General features: G+C 45.1%; 1 protein-coding gene across 6 annotated transcripts in view; it reads right to left on the bottom strand.

Moving 5' to 3' along the window:
• Positions 1-8,869: 8,869 nt before the first annotated feature.
• Positions 8,870-19,963, bottom strand: part of CERS4 (ceramide synthase 4) — a 46,193-nt gene continuing 35,099 nt past the window's right edge. For all 6 annotated transcript variants that reach the window (XM_005531366.3, XM_088067767.1, XM_014260119.2 and 3 more), the window contains exons 6-11: positions 19,047-19,097; positions 15,248-15,340; positions 14,486-14,614; positions 14,161-14,267; positions 13,599-13,755; positions 8,870-10,964 (exon numbers count right to left, since the gene is read on the bottom strand). In XM_005531366.3, coding sequence (XP_005531423.3) covers positions 10,773-10,964; positions 13,599-13,755; positions 14,161-14,267; positions 14,486-14,614; positions 15,248-15,340; positions 19,047-19,097 — 729 coding nt within the window. In that variant the 3' untranslated portion in view covers positions 8,870-10,772. The remainder of the gene's footprint in view (positions 10,965-13,598; positions 13,756-14,160; positions 14,268-14,485; positions 14,615-15,247; positions 15,341-19,046; positions 19,098-19,963) is intronic.

Here is a 19,963-nt window from a genome sequence, read left to right as displayed (position 1 = left end):
TCTGCTCCTTGGGGAAGTAGGTCATCTTGTCAGCTGCTGCCTGAACAATCTTTTCATCCACAGCACGGTCACAGGCTGTCATTTCGGCCCTGACACACATCCTCACATGCCTTTGCAACTAAAACAAACAAACAAACCCCCAAAAAAACCCCCAAAAACCCCAGCACCCATGTTGTGGGTGCTTATTTGATTATCAAATGCCATTAATGGTGTTTGCAATTAATGGCAGCTGATCCTGCAAAAACTGTTTTTCTAATATAGCAGGAAGACTTTTAATGGAACTTTGCTAACAGTGAACAGTGCTCCTTTGCAAAATGTGCTGCAAATTTTCAGGGCAGATTGCTTATCATCTACCCAGCCACAAATTATTGAAATTAATAAAATCAACCAATTTGTCATTGCAGCCAAAAATAGCTGGGTGCCAGTGCAAGGACCACCACCTTTTACTGGCAGCTCAGACAAAGAGAAAAACCTATTGTTCCCTGGAAGGATGAATCTGACTGGCAAGTGCTAGAAGGTCACAAACCAGGCTCAGCCCAGTTGGTTGAATTGAGGGTTGTTGCCATGGCATTCCAACAATTTCTTGAAGTACCCCTGAAACTGGTCATTGAATCTGCTTATATAGCAGACATAACCAAATGTTTGGATTATTCACTTCTGAAAGAGGTCAATAATGCAACCTTGTTTCATTATTGAAAACTTCTGTGCAATTCAAGTCTAAATTTATTTATATTACATCCTGCACATTTGGAGTCACTCCAATTTGTTGTAATGCATTAAGAAACATGGTAGGATCCGGAGAGATGCCCTCTGAGCTGCACAGTGGTTAGTCCCTTCCCCTGACTCCTCCCTTGTAGTGTTTTCCTATTGTTTGTAATTTGTAACCCTTCCCCCTTCCTTCAAAAAGCAGCACGGGATCAGCCTCTTCCTCTTTTCTGCGCCGGATTCCCTGAATAAAGCGGGGACGTCGTCCCAGGAAGGGAAGAGCCTCATTTTTACCTCTAATCCTTGTTATTTAGATATAACTCCCCCCTCCTGTGGCTTGTGGCTGGGCGGAACATGGCCCCAGGAGAGCAGGGGGACTAAAATAGCACCAATTTACCAGGTTTCATAATAGAAGGTAATCCCAGGGCTAAGTTAGCTATTAGTAACTGACTCCTTGCAAGAATGAACCACAAGACTTGATGGTAGTGCATGAAGGATTTGATAACATGTGACAAAGAATATCTCTGATCATTTTAAATTGGTGTCCAATCGAGGTTCCATTTGGTAACTGACAAGTTACTAAAGAGATGTCTGATGCCGTGTTTGTTCTCTTTCCTGCAAGGGCCCTGCAGGAGATTACAGATGCTGCCTTCTGCCTTAAAAACAAAAAGGGTGAGATGTGGGAACTGTCAGTGGTCAAATAAGAGATTTTTAGGCTTCAGGTACTAGCTTGAGCCTGTGGGAAAGTCAAGCACACAACTTTCTCACTCTGGCCTGGGAAATCATAAGGAGGAATCCAAACAGTCCTTGGAGAAGGAAAACAACCTTTGCAGGTGTTGTTTGCTGCCTTGTTGTTTACTTGTAAGAAACAGTCACAGGGTGTTCTTAACCGTGCAGTGATGGTGATGTGTTGGTTTGATGACCAATGAAAGCTTTACCTTTTTGGACCTTCTTGGGACTATAATAAAGAATGAAAGAAGATCTGGAAGAGTAAAATGTGCTCTCTTTTGCAACTAAGGCTAGAGAGTCTGTGTCATCACTTTTGCTGTTCCTAATACAGTGTGACACAGAGGGGCTGGAAAGCTGCCTGGTGGAGAAGGACCTGGTGGTCCTGGTCAACAGTGGCTGAACATGAGCCCAGGTGTACCCAGGTTGCCAAGACGGCCAATGGCACCTGGCCTGTACCAGCCACAGTGTGGCCAGCAGGACCAGTGCAGTGGCTGTCCCGTGTTAGGAACTGCTGTGGCATTTCAAATCCTGGGTTCAGTTTCATGACTAGAAAGTCATTGAAGGGCTGGAGCATGTCCAGAGAAAGGCAGCAGAGCTGGGGAAGAGTCTGGAGCACAAGGCTGATACAGAGCAGCTGAGGGAGCTGCGGGCGGCTCAGCCTGGTGAAAAGGAGGCTCAGGAGAGACCTTCTCACTCTCTACAACTCCCTGAAAGTAGAACAAGATGAAATAGCCTCAAGTTGTGCCAGGGGAGGTTTAGATTGGAAAAACTGCAAGCCCTGGCACAGACTGTCTAGGGCAGTGGTGGAGACCCCATTCTTGAAGAGATTTAAAACGTGTAGATGTGGTATGTGGGGACATGCTGGTGGCCTTGGTAGTGCTGGGAGAATGGTTTGACTTAGTGACCTCAGAGAGTTTTTCTAGCCTAAATGATTCTGTGATTCTGAAGGACTTGCGGTTCTGCCAAAAATAAACAGCCTTAATAGACTCTACCCAAAGAGGTAGTAGTGGCTGCCTTCCTGCCAGAGCCAGCAGCTCTCACAGCAGCTGCTGTGTTTGACATGCAACAGGTCAGGAGGTGCTGCGATTGCAGCTGTTGAACATGTTGGAAGCTGCTGCAATATCTGCTTATACATCTCTTCCCTGGAAGGGTGGTTAACAGTAACCTTGCTTGTGAGGCTGGTTGGCCTGGCCTGGGGTGGAGACAGAGAGAAGGTGTTGCTTGCCTGGGCTCTTGGGACAATGGGACACTCACCTTCTTTGGGGCTCTGCCCAGCAGAATGTAGAAGCCTTCCAGTGTGGCATTGGTCTGAACTTTGAATTTCCACTTGTTGCTCACCCCCAATGCCCTGCCCAAGGACAGAGCAAGGGTTCTGTAAGAGGAAAGAGTTCTGGCAGGAGAGGAGTTGTGTGCCCACACTGGCAGCCAGGGTCAGCCAACAGGAAGATGCTTCCAGTGCCGTGTTCTGTGCTGCCTGTCCTGCCCCAGCACCCTGAGAGTGCTCATGCACCAGGCCATGGCACAACTCAAAGCTCCCAGTGCTACTCCAGCACACACTCAATGCTTGGTGCCTCTATCAGGTCACTGCTCTTTTTCAGAAACATAATGGCACCAAAGCAAAGGTAGGGTGGAGACAACAGTAACGATAGCTAAATAAGCAGTAATTAGTTTTGCTGAGCCAACAGGACACACAGCATGCTGCTGTGTTGGAGTACATGCTGGTTCTCCTTAAAGTGCTTCTGAGCAGTCCAGAGGATGCCACAAAACCAGTCTGCAGGTGTCTGAGTGTCCCATGAGCTCTGTGTCTAGGGTACCTGACCACTGGCTGCAGCAGGAGCCAAGGACAGAACATGTGGGAATATGCTGGTTCCTTCAGGAAACCCTAGTAAAGCTTTAGTGGGAGGCATTGCATTCTAAATCATGTTGTTTCTAGGAAGCCAGGCAAGTGCAACTTGCCTTCCCTTCTTTGAGGGAAGACCTGGTGACCCTGGAATTAACTCTGGCTCTTCCTACAGCCCTCATCTGTCGCATCTTCTCACAAGACTCTGCACTGCAGTCAGGAGCAAGCACTCAGGACAGATGGGTCAGTGCTCTCCTGGCTCCTCCAGGAGACACCCTCTGTCACAGCTTAGGGCAGGTTTGCTGACCACAGCTTTGACACTTCACATCTTCCCCTCTTCCCCCCTGAAGTCCTGCTCTGCCTGGTGGGAAGCATTCTGGCAATTCTGCCCACACTGGCGCAGAATCCTGTTTTAACTGACTGGCTTCCAATTGTCCAAGCATGAGGACAATTGTCTGTACCTCATGGGTCAGCCCTTGTTCCCGGAAAACAGTCTCAAAGCCCTGAATCCATTTCATGGAACAAGCCATGTGGATCTGCCTCATTTCCACACAGGTTCTGGGAAGACACCAGGCCAGTCCTCAGGCTCCCCTGGGGTGACATGTCTGCAGCCAGGACAGTGGAGTGCATCATGACCCCTGACAGAACTGGGGTCCTCTGGTGTCAGGAGAAGAAAGCAGGGCAGAGCTGGGCAAAGAGTGATTTGAACAAAGAGGTCCCACAGCACCTTCAGGAGCATCCTCTAGGATCAGGCTGAACCCTGCCTCAGCTAGGGGTTCCCAGCACTGACATACTAAATAAATCCCTTATCTGTGCTGAAAGTTCCCTTATCTGTCTTGGACTGTCTCCAAAAGGACCCATCCACACTAAGGTGTGACTGAGAGATGGACTTGTCTTTTCACACCTACAGGTACAGGACAGAGGGAGGGCAGGGGAAAGAGCTGCCACACAAATACCATATAGTATGAAAAGCAGAGATGCATTATTCTTGGGGACAATCCCATGAACACTTTGTAGTGGTTAGGAGGCAGGTAAGGAGCAGCCCTGCAAAACACTTGTGGCAACCAGCACAGGAGAAACCAGAGGTGTTGCACTCACCTTTCAAAGATGCATTGGACAAAGATCAATAACAGGGCACCAGGGATGCAGAGCAGAAGGTGCTGAGGCTGCGGGTAGTATATGTCTGCAGACTCCTTCAAGTCTTCCCAGATAGCTCCAGGTGGCAGCCAGTATTCATGGTGCCAGAACCCCTCTGACACTCCCATTCTGGTCAAGACCATGGGCACAGAAACCAGAGGCTGCCTGCAGCAAGCAGGTATTAGTAAGGCATAAAGCTCACTTCTAAATCAGGATTCCCCACAAAACACCTCATCACTCACTGTCCCCACCTCTTGCTCAATCCCATGAGTATGTCAGACTAGTTGAAATATCATCATTTGTTTTGACCTGCCTGTGAGCTTAGAGGTGGGGTAAGATGTCCTAGTACAAGAGAATAATTTAGAGGGTGTCAAGGAGGTGGCTGATTGCAATTTCACTCTGCTTCACAGATGACACCTATCTGGTGACACTATCAGCAGGGGCATCTTTCTTTCCCCCTCTTTCTATCAGGCTTTTCCTTCTCAGGCTGCACAGCTCTCATCCCTTATTCAGCTCTGACACCCAGCAGAGGGTGTGGATGGAGGCCCCAGGGGAGACCGTCTATATCCATTAAAATCTCCTGGTGTCTTCAAGGCCTCAGCAGTCTCAGTTTTGGTTCCTTCATCTTGGCCAGCAACATCCCATATCCTGTTTGCATTTTGAATCATCATGTACTGAGCACAAAGCTGAGGCACTACTCCCCAGAGCAGTTCTGGAGTGCTCACACGCAGCCCAGCACTTCAGGACACCTTCTCTTGTGCACCACCTTCCTCTGCTCCACTCAGCTTCACCTGTGTTCTGTCAGTCTCTCAGTGCTGTGAACTGCAGCAGGCAATCCACAACACCATCATGTGAAACCTTCATTATCAGCTGATTTTGCTCTCTGCCTTTCCCTCCCCCTTTTTGGGCATACCTGCAACAATATACAGCTGTAAACAATTTGTGTTGGTCTCTCATAGTCAATTCAGGTGGGTTTCCTCAGGCTTGTGAGGGACCTTTCTGAATGCCTTTACAAAGCTGAGCAGGGTGCAGGTTCTCTCCACTACATGAGCTCACCAATTCTTTGGGGCAACTCCAGCAGAGTGAATTTCCTCACAGACTACCCCAGAGGGATTCTTTCTTATTATATTCATATCTGTTTCGAAAAATTCTATCACATAATATTTTCTACTGCTCTGACCAGTCTGCATATCAGACTACAGACGGCTGTAGTTTCTCACATTCCCACTTGGAACCTTCTTAAATTTTTCTGATAACAAGATGATTTGAAACAAAAAAATGGCATTCCACAGTTAGTAACTGAATTCCTCTAAGAACAAATTTCCTCCTGCAGTGGGTTTGAAGGTTTGCTGTTATTCAGTTATTCTGTGGGCTAAGTAACATTTTCTCACCTCTTGGCTTGAAGCCTCTTTCCCTCATCTGGGGAGCCATACAGGGCAGTTTATTGCATTCCTTGTCTCTAGCCTGACCCATTCCTCCTGTCTGCCACCATCATCCCTGAATCCAGCCGTCTTGCCAATGTTTCAGAGACTGGTATTGCCTTTCAAATTGTTTCTCAGGATATTTCTTGGTCTGCTTTAGCACATGTGCACATTCATCTGATAAAGTTATAGATCCTTTCCTTTGTTACACATGACTTCAGCTTTTTGAACAAGGCCTTGCCTTTATTTGAAGGCACTGTGTCTGCTGTACCCGTGAGAATAAGAAGTGAAATGTCGTTCATCATGTCGTTCAGTGCAGCCATCCAAGAAAAGATTCCTTTGGGCATACATCTCTGAATGAAATAATGTGAAATAGTGTGATAATGGAGACCTTTGAAATTTACTGCATGCAAGAAGGAAACAACTGGGCCAATTATTCTTAAAACAAGATCCAAAATGGCACCAGATGTCCATGTCTGTGGGAGTCAGCAGATTCATGTCAGCCATAATTTTGGGCTAGGGCAGCCTGGGGGTGATACTGTGCCAGCCTTGACTCACCCAACTCCCAGCAGCCTGGAGGAATCCACATATGCTCTTTTTCTCACGGCTCACCTGGAGCTGGATGCCTCATCTCCCACAGTTGCTCACTAACATTATGTGGGCACACATCGTGTGATGCACATTTCATCTGTGTATATGGGTGTCGCCCTGAAAACTCAGCTTCTGAGCTTGCTGACATGGTTTTCTAAAGACTTTCCCAGGACAGTAACTGCAAACATAGATATGTGCACATTCGTTCTGTTACACATCTTGTGACGGGCATCTCTCATGGCCAGTGCAGTGAGAAAGTGTTATCCTGACCATCCAATCCCTGGCCATGGTCAGAAGCCTACAAATCCTGGGAGGAAAAATAAACTCTGCTTTTTCTTTACCACACCTCGACCTGTGTCTGTGTGATCTATTCATCTTCAGTGGTAACATCTGGGGGATAAAAGTAAGGGGGAAAGAGAGTCAGGCGCCCATGCTCCATTTGGAGATGGAACTCTCCATTAGAGAGTAAGTCCTATGAGGAGAAGCTGAGGGAGCTTGGGAGCCTGGAGCAGCCTGGAGAAAAGGAGGCTTAGGTGATCTCACTCTCTACAACTCCCTGACAGGAGAGTGCAGCCATGTGGGGACTGGGCTCTGCTCCAAGGTAACAAGTGACAGGAACAGAGGAAATGGACTCAAGCCATGCCAGGGGAGGTATAGGTTGGACATCAAGAAGAATTTTTTCATGGAAAAGGCTGTTAAACATTGGAATGGGTTGCCCAGGGAGGTGGTGGAGTCCCCATCCCTGGAGTTAATTAAGAAGTGACTGGACTCAGTGCTCTGCTTTGATTGACAAAGTGGTGACCAGTCACAGGTACTTGATGATCTCAAAGGCCTTCCCCAATCTAATGGATTTGGTGTTTCCATGATCTGAGCTCTGCTGGGTTTCTCAGCACACAAGTGACAGACTTGCTGCAAGTTTTCTCCAAGAACTGTTCTCCCATGCACAAAGACAGGAGGGGATGGATACACTAAATTCTTAAACATTATCAGACTACTCAGAAGCTTCCCAGCCCTGGAGGAAACATAAAGAAAGAAGGTGGAGCAGTGCAGGGAGGAAACTGAATGCATCTTCAAGCCTTAGCAAGTTGATGGCAAGAAAACAAATTCAGCAGCTGATCTGCCTCAATGACTCATCACTGTTACACTCAGTTCCTCACCTAAGGGCAGCACTCAGTAGGTCTTGCTCAAATCCAACAGCTCTCCTGTATACTTGACATATCTTTCACAAGAACCGCATTTGCCTCCTAACAAGCTTATCTCAATCTTCAGGGACCCAACAAAGCCCTGAAGATCAAATCCAGCAGGCATTAACATACACTGTACCCACAGGGCATTGTGCAAACTCTGGGAAGCATTCTGTTCCTCAGAAGGGAGGTGGTGTGATTTTACAATAGGGATCTTCCCTAGCCTTCTAAAACCTCATAAAAAAGAATAAAAGATATTAATTTCACTCCTCCTACTCTTGCAAGGCCAAAGCACCTCCCCAGTGTTGCTATCTTGGACAGTGGTACTGTCACTGTCCTGGCAGTACCAAGTAACCTGGCCTGCCCCCATTTCCTGGGATGATTTTGTGATGCTCGTATCCCCAGTTGCCTTATGTTACATATTACGTTCTGCACCTTTAAGACTGGCTCTGAGAGCGAAGGGGGGAAGAAGAAGTCACAGTTTGTGTTGAGGACAAACACCACTCCCCTGCATCCTGCTCCTGGACTGTGGTGTCTGCAGCATGGACAGACAGTGGGACAGAGCTTCTCTTTTGCTTTTAGTTAGTTTTAGCTAGCTGAGGCAGAGGAGTTCCTTGGACTTTTTTTTTCCCTTTTTCTTGGATCTGTTCAAACCTGCTCTGGACTGAAAAAAACCCAGCCAAATCCCAGGAGCTCACAGCTGTGGCCCACCCGGGCCTGGGCCTTGGCACTTTCCAGAGCCAGAGGGACCGATAAGAACCTGAGTGAGCTGAGCTACACCATGTGAAAAGGACTTATTTTTTCTGGCTTTGCCATTTCATAGAACAGCGAGAGGTTTTATTGTTTAATATTATTCAATTTCTGTTAAATAAACAGGTCTTTTCAACTTTTCTCTGAGGAGATATTTTTTTTCCAGAACCAGTTGGGGGAGGGGCCACTTGAATTTGCTTTTCTGGGGAGGGCCCCCATTTGGAGGTTCTCTCCCAAATTTGCACTAAACCAGGACACCCCAGGTCTAGTGTAGGGGTGTCCCAAATCGTCCCTTGTTCCAGGGCCAAACACAGTATTACTGAGCAGGAGACAAACCTGGCAGCTGCAGGTCTTTACTGGCATGGCTCAGTGTGGCTGTGTGTCCTGTGTATGCAACATCTTCGTTGGCAATGGCACCCACATGGGTCTCCTTCATCACACATCCACCTGTAAGGTGCAGCCAGCCAAGTTTACCTCTTGATGATTCAAGAAATAGAAAAGACACCAGACAATTAAACCTTTAAAAGTAATTTATAAAGAACATTTACATTCAGTAGTATAAAATGATATATAAGTATCCCTCCTGAGCACACCACCTGCAGAGAGGTGAGACCATATGCTCAATTCACAGGGTACAGAACATGTGCTTCCAACTTCCAATTATCACAGAATTATAGAATATTATGCATTGGAAAGGACCCACAAGGATCATCAAGTCCAACTCTTAAGCGAATGGCCCACACAGGGATCAAACCCACAACCTTGGCATTATTAACATCATGCTCTCAAAAGCTGAACTAAGGTTCCAGAGATGGACTATCCTCAGCAAATCAAGATTTAAATGACAATGCAGGAGCTTCCTCCCACAGCATGTTGCCCTGGCATCATGCATGCTGGAATCACTTTTTCCCTTCAGAAGTTATCCAATTCGAGTTTAGAAATCCAGTTATCCAAATATGTATTTTGACTGAAACCGGAGATGAGCATACACAAGCTCAGATCAAAGCTTCTCAGTCACATCTCAGGTGACCTGAGTAGAGTGATGATAATCCTCTTGTCTTTCTGTGCTGTAACTTGCTTTATAATTTAAACATATGCACCACCTCCTCAAATACAGCATTTCCTTGGTCCATGTCCCATCCCTGCGCAGTTAGCACTCAGTACATAAAGAGAAGTGTCTGCATGGCCTCAGCAGTCTAAGTCCCTGCACTCATTACAGTGAAACTGTTAATACTTTGGTATCATAGATTAAGTGACCCATAAAACAGAAATTCACATAACAATAATTTAAATGTTTTAAGGGATTGCACTATCCAAAAATCTAAGACTACACACGATACAAGAAATGACAACTAAACAAACTGAATCACTACATCATGATTTCATGGACCACTGCATTATACTTACTATTCTTGACACACCTAGGCTAAGGCCCTAGAGTTAGAAGGCCATGCTAAAGCATTATTCCATAAGGTTCAGCAGATTTTCTCTGGACCCTTCTTCCTCTGAGAGCAGGGGAAATGTATCCCCTTCTTGCCACAAGCTGACTCTGTAAACATTTCCCACTGTGCCAGTTGCACTAAGTGAAAACATGAGCTCTTTAATCAGTGCTGTCTGCTAGACTACATAGTTCCTTGTCACCTCCCTTCTCCTGACTATTTCCTTCCAAGACAGGTTTAGAGGATTACCTGACAGCTGAGAAACAGCTGTCTGGATATTTTAGCTCTTCCAATGTGATTTGGGTGGATACTCCTCCAGCCTGGGCTTTAGAGTTCCCTCCTTAGGGGCAATAGTAGGGACTGAGATCCATACCATTACAAAACTGGTTACTGGCACAAAGACCAGTAATACTCTACTCATTTGAGAAAAACATGTTTTATCTTATGCCTTTCCAAAGCTTTCATTTCACTATGCTCAGTTTTAATTTTGTAAGTGTATACAGGGCATCTGTTTTCTCAGAAGAGGTATCCCAGTTGTAAGATTTGTCACTTGTCAGCCATAATAATTACTGGCAATAGGCTAGGTTCTCCAGAGAGTGATCCAGGCTAAACAGATTCCTATCAAACATTAGGTGGGTAAAACTTAACACTGCCGAGTTTATCCACCTTTTTATTTTTAAAGCATTTTTCAAGATTAATACATTTGACAATTATGGTACAGTCTTAATACAAGTCAAACCACTTTGATCCCTTGCTATCTGTTTTGAAGCTATAACCTATAGTAAGCTTTTACTGAAGGAAGACAAAGATCTTCCTTCAAATATCACTGACTATAAACACTTCATTTTATGGGAAGCAGGAATTCAGCTACAATACTGCAATTGCACTCCAATTTATCTACAAAGTGAGCAAGACTGTTTCTACAGATGGTGGCCTGAGTTCGCTGGAGGCCAGACCAGCAGCATATGGACAGCAGCTATCTTTCCTTGGCATGGCCGTTGGCAAGGTGGGCTCTGTTGTCCAGAGGCTCAGACCCATTCCTCTGGATGTAACCATTGCTTGTGACGTTGCTGAAATACATGATACCATTTTTCTCCTTTTCTCCTATTTTATCTCTTTCTTCATCCTTGTCACTTTCTTCTGTGTCACTTCTCATGTCCTTTTCCATCTACAAAAACAGGTAAGTGAGAAGCCAGAAAAACACAGCAGTTGCACAAGCAGCAGTGATGGCTGAGCCACAGGTTGATCATGCACCTGCTGCCTCAGCTACTCACCCTCAGCAAAGTCCTGCTCTGTCCCCTCAGCTTTTACATTACGCTTGGGAACAGATTCTCCCTGCCTCTGATTTCAGTCTCACTGCAATCTCATCTCTGATCCTGATACACACTAGGAATTAGAGGCTAATTCCTGAAGCAGAACAGAACCACAAATGCCCAGGACTGAGGACAACTGTATAAGCCTGAGGAGATCCACACTGCTGCCCTGGTCATCAGCATGTGGGAGAAGGATGGGGGAGGCAGTTAATCAAGCTCTTTTACACATTCCAAAAGGGTCAAGGAGCTAGCTTCTGCCTACATGGCCTGGTTGGCTGCAGGCTGACAACACTGCTTGGGACAGGATGGAAACACACGCTTCCCAAAGGCTCAACAAAAAGCCACTCCACTCTGACTACATTCAGTTTTATGGTCAGTCTTTTCCTCTTACTGTTTATTGACTGAGACACCTGCAATCCACTTCTGTAAGTATTTAATTAACTGCCTTAAAAGGAAGGCAAGAAAGAAATAATGGGAAAAAATGACAGTTTAGAAAAAGCAGCTTAGCACTTCCAGGCTTCTCAGGCTATCTTTACTCTGCCATATAAGATGCCAATACTGGGACAAATTCAGTGTCACACTCCTTGTTGGAAAGAGGGGAAGCTGCAAACCCCTTCTGAGATCTGAACTTTAGAAACTGCTCAGGGGCAAATCAGGTGCTGCCCAGAAATTCAGTCTCTATTTATGGCTGTCCATTCTTTTTGAGATCTTCCAGATCCTATTGAGAACTTTATTTGGGGTCTTTCCAGAGATCACTACAAATCAGATGCAGACAGGATTTGTTTAAGTCTAAACTTGCACTGAATTCAATCTGCCTTCAAGGACAATGTGGGTGGGAGATGCTATCTGCTGTGAACAACCTGCACCTCAGATCACTCTGGAACTTACAGATCAGGAAATAGGCAGGAATTGGGATCTGTAGCATAAGGACAAATTGTAGTCAATATTTCTAAATATATCCAGAGAATGTGGCTGAGGCTTTACATCTGGCAAGATTTCCAAAGGAACTATAAAGCTGCTCCCACTATGAGGGAATAAAACTTGTACTTCAGGATCAAGCCTGACTTCTGATTACCTGAGATTAAGGGAACATCATGTGAGAATGTGGTAAAGATTATCCTGTAACCAGAAGGGAAAACTGTGGAGACCAGAAAGGCCAGCAAGAACAACATGAACTGATTACAGCAGGAGTTTCATGGCTCTCAAAGAGAGAATGTCCTGTATTCTTGCTGATACTGCTTTGGGCTACTAAATACTAACGTAATTGAAACAGATCTGTTCAAGACAATTCTTTTTTGATTTTTACTGCTCAGTACAGAAATTTCTCAAATATATTTTTGTATCAAATTTGATTTTAGATAAAATAGGAAAAATTCTGGATATGCTTCAGGATTTTCCTTCTTGATGGTTCTTTTCTTTCTAATAATGCTATTTATTTCCTCATCATTTTACCCTACAGTAACTGCATTGGTAATTCAGCCCACACAAAAACTAGGAAAACAATAAAAGTCTGTCTTCAGTTGTGTCTTCATTTCTGGCCCTGTTTCCTGATCTGCACAATTTGCTCTGTGCTACCTTAAGAGAAGGCAGATAAAGAAAATAGGAACAATACAGATAAAGAGGAGCCTTTAATGCTTGCTCTCAGCTCTTGTAGGACAGAATTCCTCAGTTGGATACTAATAAACAAATCATCCTGGGTTCTGAGGTCAGTTCCCACGAGGCACTGACTGGTCACCTTTGGACTGTGTCCTTGGCATGTGGCCAGTCATGGCTTTGATTTTTGGAAGAATTTCATGCTGAGCAGCAGTTTGGACTCATAGCAAATACTACAGGCCAGAAAGAGTGGGATGTGGGATGCATTTCATTTCAGTTTATACAGCTGGAGCTCAGATACTCATCTCTGGTTGCTCTGTGCCTGTTGAGCAGCACTGCCAGGTGCAGTACGGAATGGATCATAATTTGGGCACACCTGTTGCCCTCCACTGCTGCAAGAAGAGCCCAGGCAGCTGGTTTAGACAGAAATACCTACTGTGTGAAATCTACAGCACCGTAACACAAATGTAATTGAAAATTCTGTACAATAAGGGAAACACTTCAGCACTGACCTCACCAATCATGACAATTTTTCCTTCCTTCATTTCTTGGACTTATTACAAATGCAAATCACACTGCACAAAGTGTTGGGATTTTTACTCAGATGTCACTGGCTTTGTTCACAGACATGTCTCCTGGAGTCCAATCCATCCAATTGTTGAATATAAGCATCAGAAGTATATCCAATATTTATGAGTAGTGACTCATAAAAATTTTTTTGGTCAACCTTCCCTAGTATTACTGAGTTTCCTTCCACCTCTCTGTTGGTAACATACATGTATAATTTCACTAGAACAGTAAGGAACCCATGCCAGAAGGACCCCTGTATTGTCAAGTAGTCTAGGTGGACCCTCCCTCCCTGTGTGATGTAAAAGATACTACAAACTGATGCATACCGTTCCCTGGAGGATGAACTTGAAGACCATGTGAATAATTAGGCACGACCAGAAGACATGGAGCAGCTGTAGAATTATCAGGAGAACATTCACAAAGTAGTATCCAAAGAAAGGTTGGAATATCTCCATTGAGTAATAGTAGGTGTTATAAAGCACTCTGCAAAACAGAGGAGATTGCAGTGGAGGGAAAGCATCTTGTTAATAGGGCCACAATTAAGCCCCAGAAATTTGTAGTCACAGAGGAAGTTTCACATCAGCCCTTCCATCTTTGCCTATCACATGTCAGCTATCTGTTCCCCACCCAAAGTGCACAGGATGGAGCCACTGGCCCAGGGCTCCTCCTCTGCAGCACCTTGCAGGGCTTCAGGTCTGCTCTATAAACTCCAAGGCAGAGCAGCCCGGTTCACCCCAAGGCAGGTGCAACAGCCATATGGCACTCCAGCCTGTGCAAAGAGCAGGAACACATGCTCCACAACCAAAAAACAAAGGCTGCAGCACCCAGCTAATCGTCCTGTCTCTCAGAAGGCTGCTTTTCTATGTCTCCTCACTGTAGTAGACTCACGTGTAGGGGTAAATGAGCAGGCGGCTGATCAGGAAAACAGCTGAGAAGATCATAAAGAGGCTGTCACAAGTTTTTTTCCACTTCATGTAATTGAATATCTTAGTTGGCTGGAAGAAGAAAGAACAATGAAACAGCAGCCAAGACAGCATCTGCACACACTCCAGGGGGTTAATGAGACAGGTATGACACAACCTGCATGCGACAGCTCTGCCCAGCTCTCGGCTGGATCTGTGGAATACCCCAGTGCTTGGCCCATGTTGTGTTAGATAGAAGGACATTCTGTGACTGAAGAGCACCATTGCTGATTAGGCTCTACCTGGCTCACCTCTAGAAAGCAATCAGAAGCATCATGAATCACCATCACCAGTGTCCCAATGCGGATGTAGTTGGCACAGTAGGAAAAACTTATCAGGAAGATGGTTGCAGCATGATGGACTATCTGCTCCTTGAAATCCTGATGAGAAGGAGAACAGCAGAGAATAAAATACATAATGCACCTCCTGCCCCAGTCCAAACATGGTTCCTGCAGGTGATGGTATCTCTCTATCTAGTGACTAAGAAACCTCCCACTACAAAGTCTCACCCATGTAATTCTTTTACCAAATGCATTCTAGAAATGTAGGCAACCAAGAGACCCAGGAATGAAGAGCTCATGGTGTAAACTGAGGATCTCACAACAAAGACCATTCTTTTCCTCCACCAGCCATGGTCTAATGCTGCATCCTCTCTGTTGGGACACTGGCACCAGGAACACAAGCAGCTTTACTGGCAGAGAACCACCTCTTTTCCTGTCTCTAGGAAGCAGCCTAGAAGAGTTACAGAAGATCAATTTCTGTATTTGGATTTTAAGTTTGGATTGAGAATTCTGCAGTACTTTGCACCTTTCTAAGTCAGGGTTGGTATAATTCACTTCCCAGAGTAGAGAAAGTCAGTGACTGGGAATAAAACTTCCTGTGAATGAGCAAGGAGAGAGTCACACAAAACCTTGACTAGTACTATACATATGGTCTTAGAGATCACTCTCCTAAAGTGTTCATCTTAAACAGTATCCTGTTTGCACTTGATTCTTCCTGAGACTGCCACTCACCTTCCTCTTGACATCGAAGGGCAAGGTGAAGACCAGCGACCAGTAGAAGGAGAGCTCCAGCATGTAGTACCAGAACAGAGAGGGTTGGAGAGGCTGTGAGAGAGGCAGAGACAGAGAAATACCCATCAGATAAATTAGTGCAAGGGCTGCAAGTGGAAATTCCTTTCAAGGCAAAAGACAACTGTAGTGGGTTGATGCTGACTGGATGCCAGGCAGTCACCAAAGCCGCTCTGTCACTCCCCTGCACAGCTGGACAGAGAACAGAAAATATAACAAAGGGTTCATGAGTTGGGATAAGGACTGGGACAGGTTGCTCAGTCATGGGCAAAACAGATTCTGATTAGAGATATGAATTAAGTTCATCGCTAACAAAATCAGAGCACAATCATGAGAAATGAAATAAACCCTTAGAAACACCTTGCCCCCTGCCCCTCCCTCCTTCCCAGCTCAACCTCAGTTAGGTTATGGTCAGTTCATCACCCATGGCTTCTCCTCCTGTTCAGGGAGAGGAATGGGTTTCCCTGCTGCACTGTGGGGTCCCTCCTCACAGTTTTTCATGAACTTCTCCAATGAAAGCCCATCCCAGGCAACAGCTCTTTGTGAACTGGCAAAATATAAGTTCATCCCATGGAAAACAGTCCTTCCCAAACTGCTGCAGTGTGGGTCACTCTTCCATGGGGTGCAGTCCTTCAAGGACAGTCTGCTCCAGCACATGAGCAGGACTCCTCTCTCCATGGGTCTCCCATGGAGTCACAGCCTCCCTCCCAGGCATCCCCCTACTCTGGTGTGGGAACCTCCTCCATGGGCTGTGAATGGATCTTTGCATCCTCTGTGGATCCCCATGGGCTGTGGGTGGATCTCTGCATCCCCTGTGGATCCCCATGGGCTGTGGGTGGATCTCTGCATCCCCCAGGGGTCCCCATGGGCTGCAGGGGCACAGCTGCTTCACCATGGTCATCACCACGGCTGCAGGGGAATCTCAGCACCAGTGCCTGGAGCACCTCCTGCTTCTCCTCCTTCACTGACCTTGGTGTCTGCAGAGTTGCTCCTCTCCCATGTTCTCAGCCTGCTCTTCTCTGGCTATAAATACAACTGTGCAATAACTTTTTATATTTTTTCTTTCTTTTTAAATCTTTTATCACAGAGGTCCTACCACTATTTCTAATTGGCCCAGCCTTGGCCAGCAGCACATTCAACCTTGAAGCCACCAGGGACTGGCTCTGCTGGACATGGAGGAAAATTCTGGCAACTTCTTACAAAAGCCACCTCTGTAGCCTCCTGCTACCAAAATCAGGCTGTTAGAACCCAATACAACAACCAAATCAATAAAGCTGGCTTCTGCAGATACAGGGGAAAAATATTTCAACTGAATAACACACTAACTTACTAAATGTCATCTGTGCCAAGATGAAACCAAACAGCAGGGGAAATTCCACTTTACCATAGCATGTCAAACATTTAGGGAGCCACCATGAAGATCCTGAATAATTTTAGGATTTCTTCAGCACTATTCAGATTTCTGAGCAGACAGTACAGAGTTTTAAAAACTACATAAACCAATTCATTATTGTGGAAAAAGAGTAGCTGAATAAATCATTCCGTTTTTAGGCTTGAGGATGCTTCAGATACCCTGTACTCTGTCACAGATTTTCCAGTTTAATCAAATTGGGGGAAAATCCAACCGCAGCAGGAAATGTAATTCACATTATTTTGGGTAAATTATCTGGGCTTTTACAGCTGGGAAACTGAAAGCTTAGACCCACTCAGCAAGATCTTGTTATTTAACAAGCAATTTTTGCTGTTGTGGCACAATATGATCTTAAACTTAAATCTATTTGATGAATAATTACTATGACTAAAGGGGCTTTGCGACCATTTACAAAGGAACATGAAGTATTGTGCTCCCAAATACCAACTGGTTATTTATGGCCTTCATAAATTTTAGTTTGTTTTCCTTTGTAGCACCAGCAACTGGCCACAAAAGGAAACACAGCTGGTTGCCCTGGGGCTTCCAGGGAGGATATGAACATCTCCCTAGCTGGTATGTGCTGGTCACACTCCAGGTTATCCAAACAGGAGCTCTGGATCAGAAGCTATTTTTTTCCCCCCCAAACACAGACTGTCTGGGAGAAGTGGTATTCCTTTTGTCATTGTCTGCAGCACAAGGCATGGTTTGTTTAGTAGAAATTGTAATTAATACATTTGTTGTTCCTGCTAATACACAGGTTTGTCCTTGCCTTACTCTTTGCCAGCGAGACATGACCAGCCCTGGTTTTGGTCTTTTCTGGTTGTTACAAATGTTGGAAAATGGGTGTGTGTTGGATTTACAAGGAAAGGTTTTGGTAGCAGGGTGGAGGCAGGGGTGGCTTCTGTGAGATGCCAGAAGCTGCCCCCTGTCCAACAGAGCCAGTTCCAGACACCTCCAAAACGGATCTGCCACTGGCTCCATGAGCAATAGTGGCAGCACCTTGAGGACAATGTATTTAAGAATGGAAAAAACTGCTGGGTAAGAGTGGTGTGGAGAGAGGACTGAGAGTATGAGATACAATTCTGTAGACCCTCAGGTCAGTGCAGGAGGAGGAGGAGCTCCTGGTGCTGGAGAAGAGATTTCCCAGCTGCCCATGGTGATACAGGCTGTGCCCCTGCAGCCCATGGAGATCCACAGAAATCCACCTGCAGTCCCTGGAGGACCCCTGACTAGAGCAGGGGGATGTGGCCTAAGGAAGCTCTGAGCCTGTGGAGACCCTGTGCGGGGGCAGGCTCCTGGCAGCACCTGTGGTGGACCATGATGGGGCAAGCCATTCCTAAAGGACTGCATGCTGTGGAAAGGACTCATAGTGGAGAGGTTCATGGAGAGCAGTCTCCCACTGGAGAACCTTGCTGCCAGAGAAGGGGAAGAGCTGGAGCAGGAAGAAGGAGCAGCAGAGACAAGGTGTGATGAACTGTCCACAACCCCCATTCCACATCCTGCAGCACCACTGCAGGAGAGGAGGTGGAGAATGTTGGAGTCAAGTTAAGCCCAGAAAGAAGGGAGGGGTGTGGGAAGATGTTTTTAAGATTTGGATTTATTTCTTATTGAACTACTTTTATTTGATTAACAGTAAATTAATATTTCCCGAAGTCAGGACTGTTTTGCCTGTGTAACCAGGGAGTACTCTCTCCCTGTCCTTATCTCAACCCATGAATCTTTTGCTGTATTTTCTCTCACCTCTTGTCAATGTAAGACACACTCTGCAAGTGTACAGAGCAGGAGACAGAGGACCCAAGTGATCCCTTCAGTCTTACATTCCTATTCAAGCCCCACTTGTTTGTATGGTTTAATTTTTACATAAAACTACAGATTTACCCCAAAATTTTTGCCTTCCAGCAATACTGGATTGTGCAGAGACTTGTCTTGAAAGGCACTGCCTCACTCTTTAGCCATTTGTCCCGTTACATTTCCTGTGGCTCACACTGTTAGAATTAGGCATTACTTTTCCCTTTATGGGTTTGCAACCTCCACATACAGTCAAGGGGTCTTGCTCTAGCTTTGACTGTCAGACAAAAACCCCTGAAACATAAGACTTCACTTTCTCTTGGTAGTGACAAAATGCTTTGCCAATTCATCTTGTCTTGCATCTAGATGATACCAGATACGAAGATGTTCTTTCCAGATGAGTGTCTGGCTTTGAATTCATATGTCTTCTGTGTCTGAATTTAATTCAGTGTCCTCTTTTTGTCACTAATATAATCTGATTTTCAAAAAAAACAGAAACACAATACAAGATTTTTAACGAATTTTTCTTCTTGTGTGACTCACCTGTCGTGGATATCCTGTCCAGCACTCTCGGTGGTCCCAAAGCCAAGGCTTCTGCAACAAAAATGCAACATGTATGTGAGAATATCTGTCGCTAAAGGACACAAAATGATTCACACGACCACCCTCAGTGTCAGAACAAAAACCTGTCCCTTTATTCTCTGACTCCAGTATTTATAGATTCTCGACAATGACCAGGGATTGGATAATTAAGCTACCACCTTCCCAAGCACATTGGTCATGCAAAACGTCCATCAAAAGACATTTCTTAGAAGGAATGTGATAAACAACTTATGTTTACAGGACTTTCTGGGAAAGTAACTAAAACTATGAAGACATTATCAGTAGGCTTAATTTTCAGGGTGACAAATATCAGAGGAGTTCTTTCCTTATCAATTGTCTAATTCTTTTAGTTACTGCTATAGACTTTGTTGTGTTTTATTACAGGCAGAGCTGGTCTCACTGTCTGGAATCAAACTGTCAAGAGATTTCCACTACAAGGACTTGCATCTGCTTGTGACATTTCCAAATTTTGGCTATTTGCCTAAAATATCACACACTATTTAGCTGTCCCAAACAAAACAGCTCAGAGAAGATCTCTCCCAATTTTTTGCAGTCTTCTACAAGCTTGATTATGATGTTTTGAGCATTTAAAAAGAATCTTACAAGTATTTAATTAGGAATATCTGTGATTTAGACAATAACACTTAAATGTGGATAGAAGGCTGAAAACTGGTGCATAAGGTATATGTTTTTTTCCTCTAACAGTGAAGGTTATGCTGCAGTTTAAGTAACAAACCTCTGAAAAGATCCTACTCCGTTCAATAGAAAATTTGTAGTTTAGAACTTGGTGGTTTTGAAACTTTCATAGAAACATGGCAACTAAAGTCCCCAAGAGTCCTCCCTGCATAGAGCATGCT

This window comes from Pseudopodoces humilis, chromosome 28 (genome assembly GCF_049639895.1).
Source record: "Pseudopodoces humilis isolate 2021_Gansu_Grassland_sample_001 chromosome 28, ASM4963989v1, whole genome shotgun sequence".
NCBI classification, from domain to species: domain Eukaryota; kingdom Metazoa; phylum Chordata; class Aves; order Passeriformes; family Paridae; genus Pseudopodoces; species Pseudopodoces humilis.
Note: the sequence above shows the minus strand (reverse complement) of the source record. Positions and strands in the feature narration are given on the sequence as shown.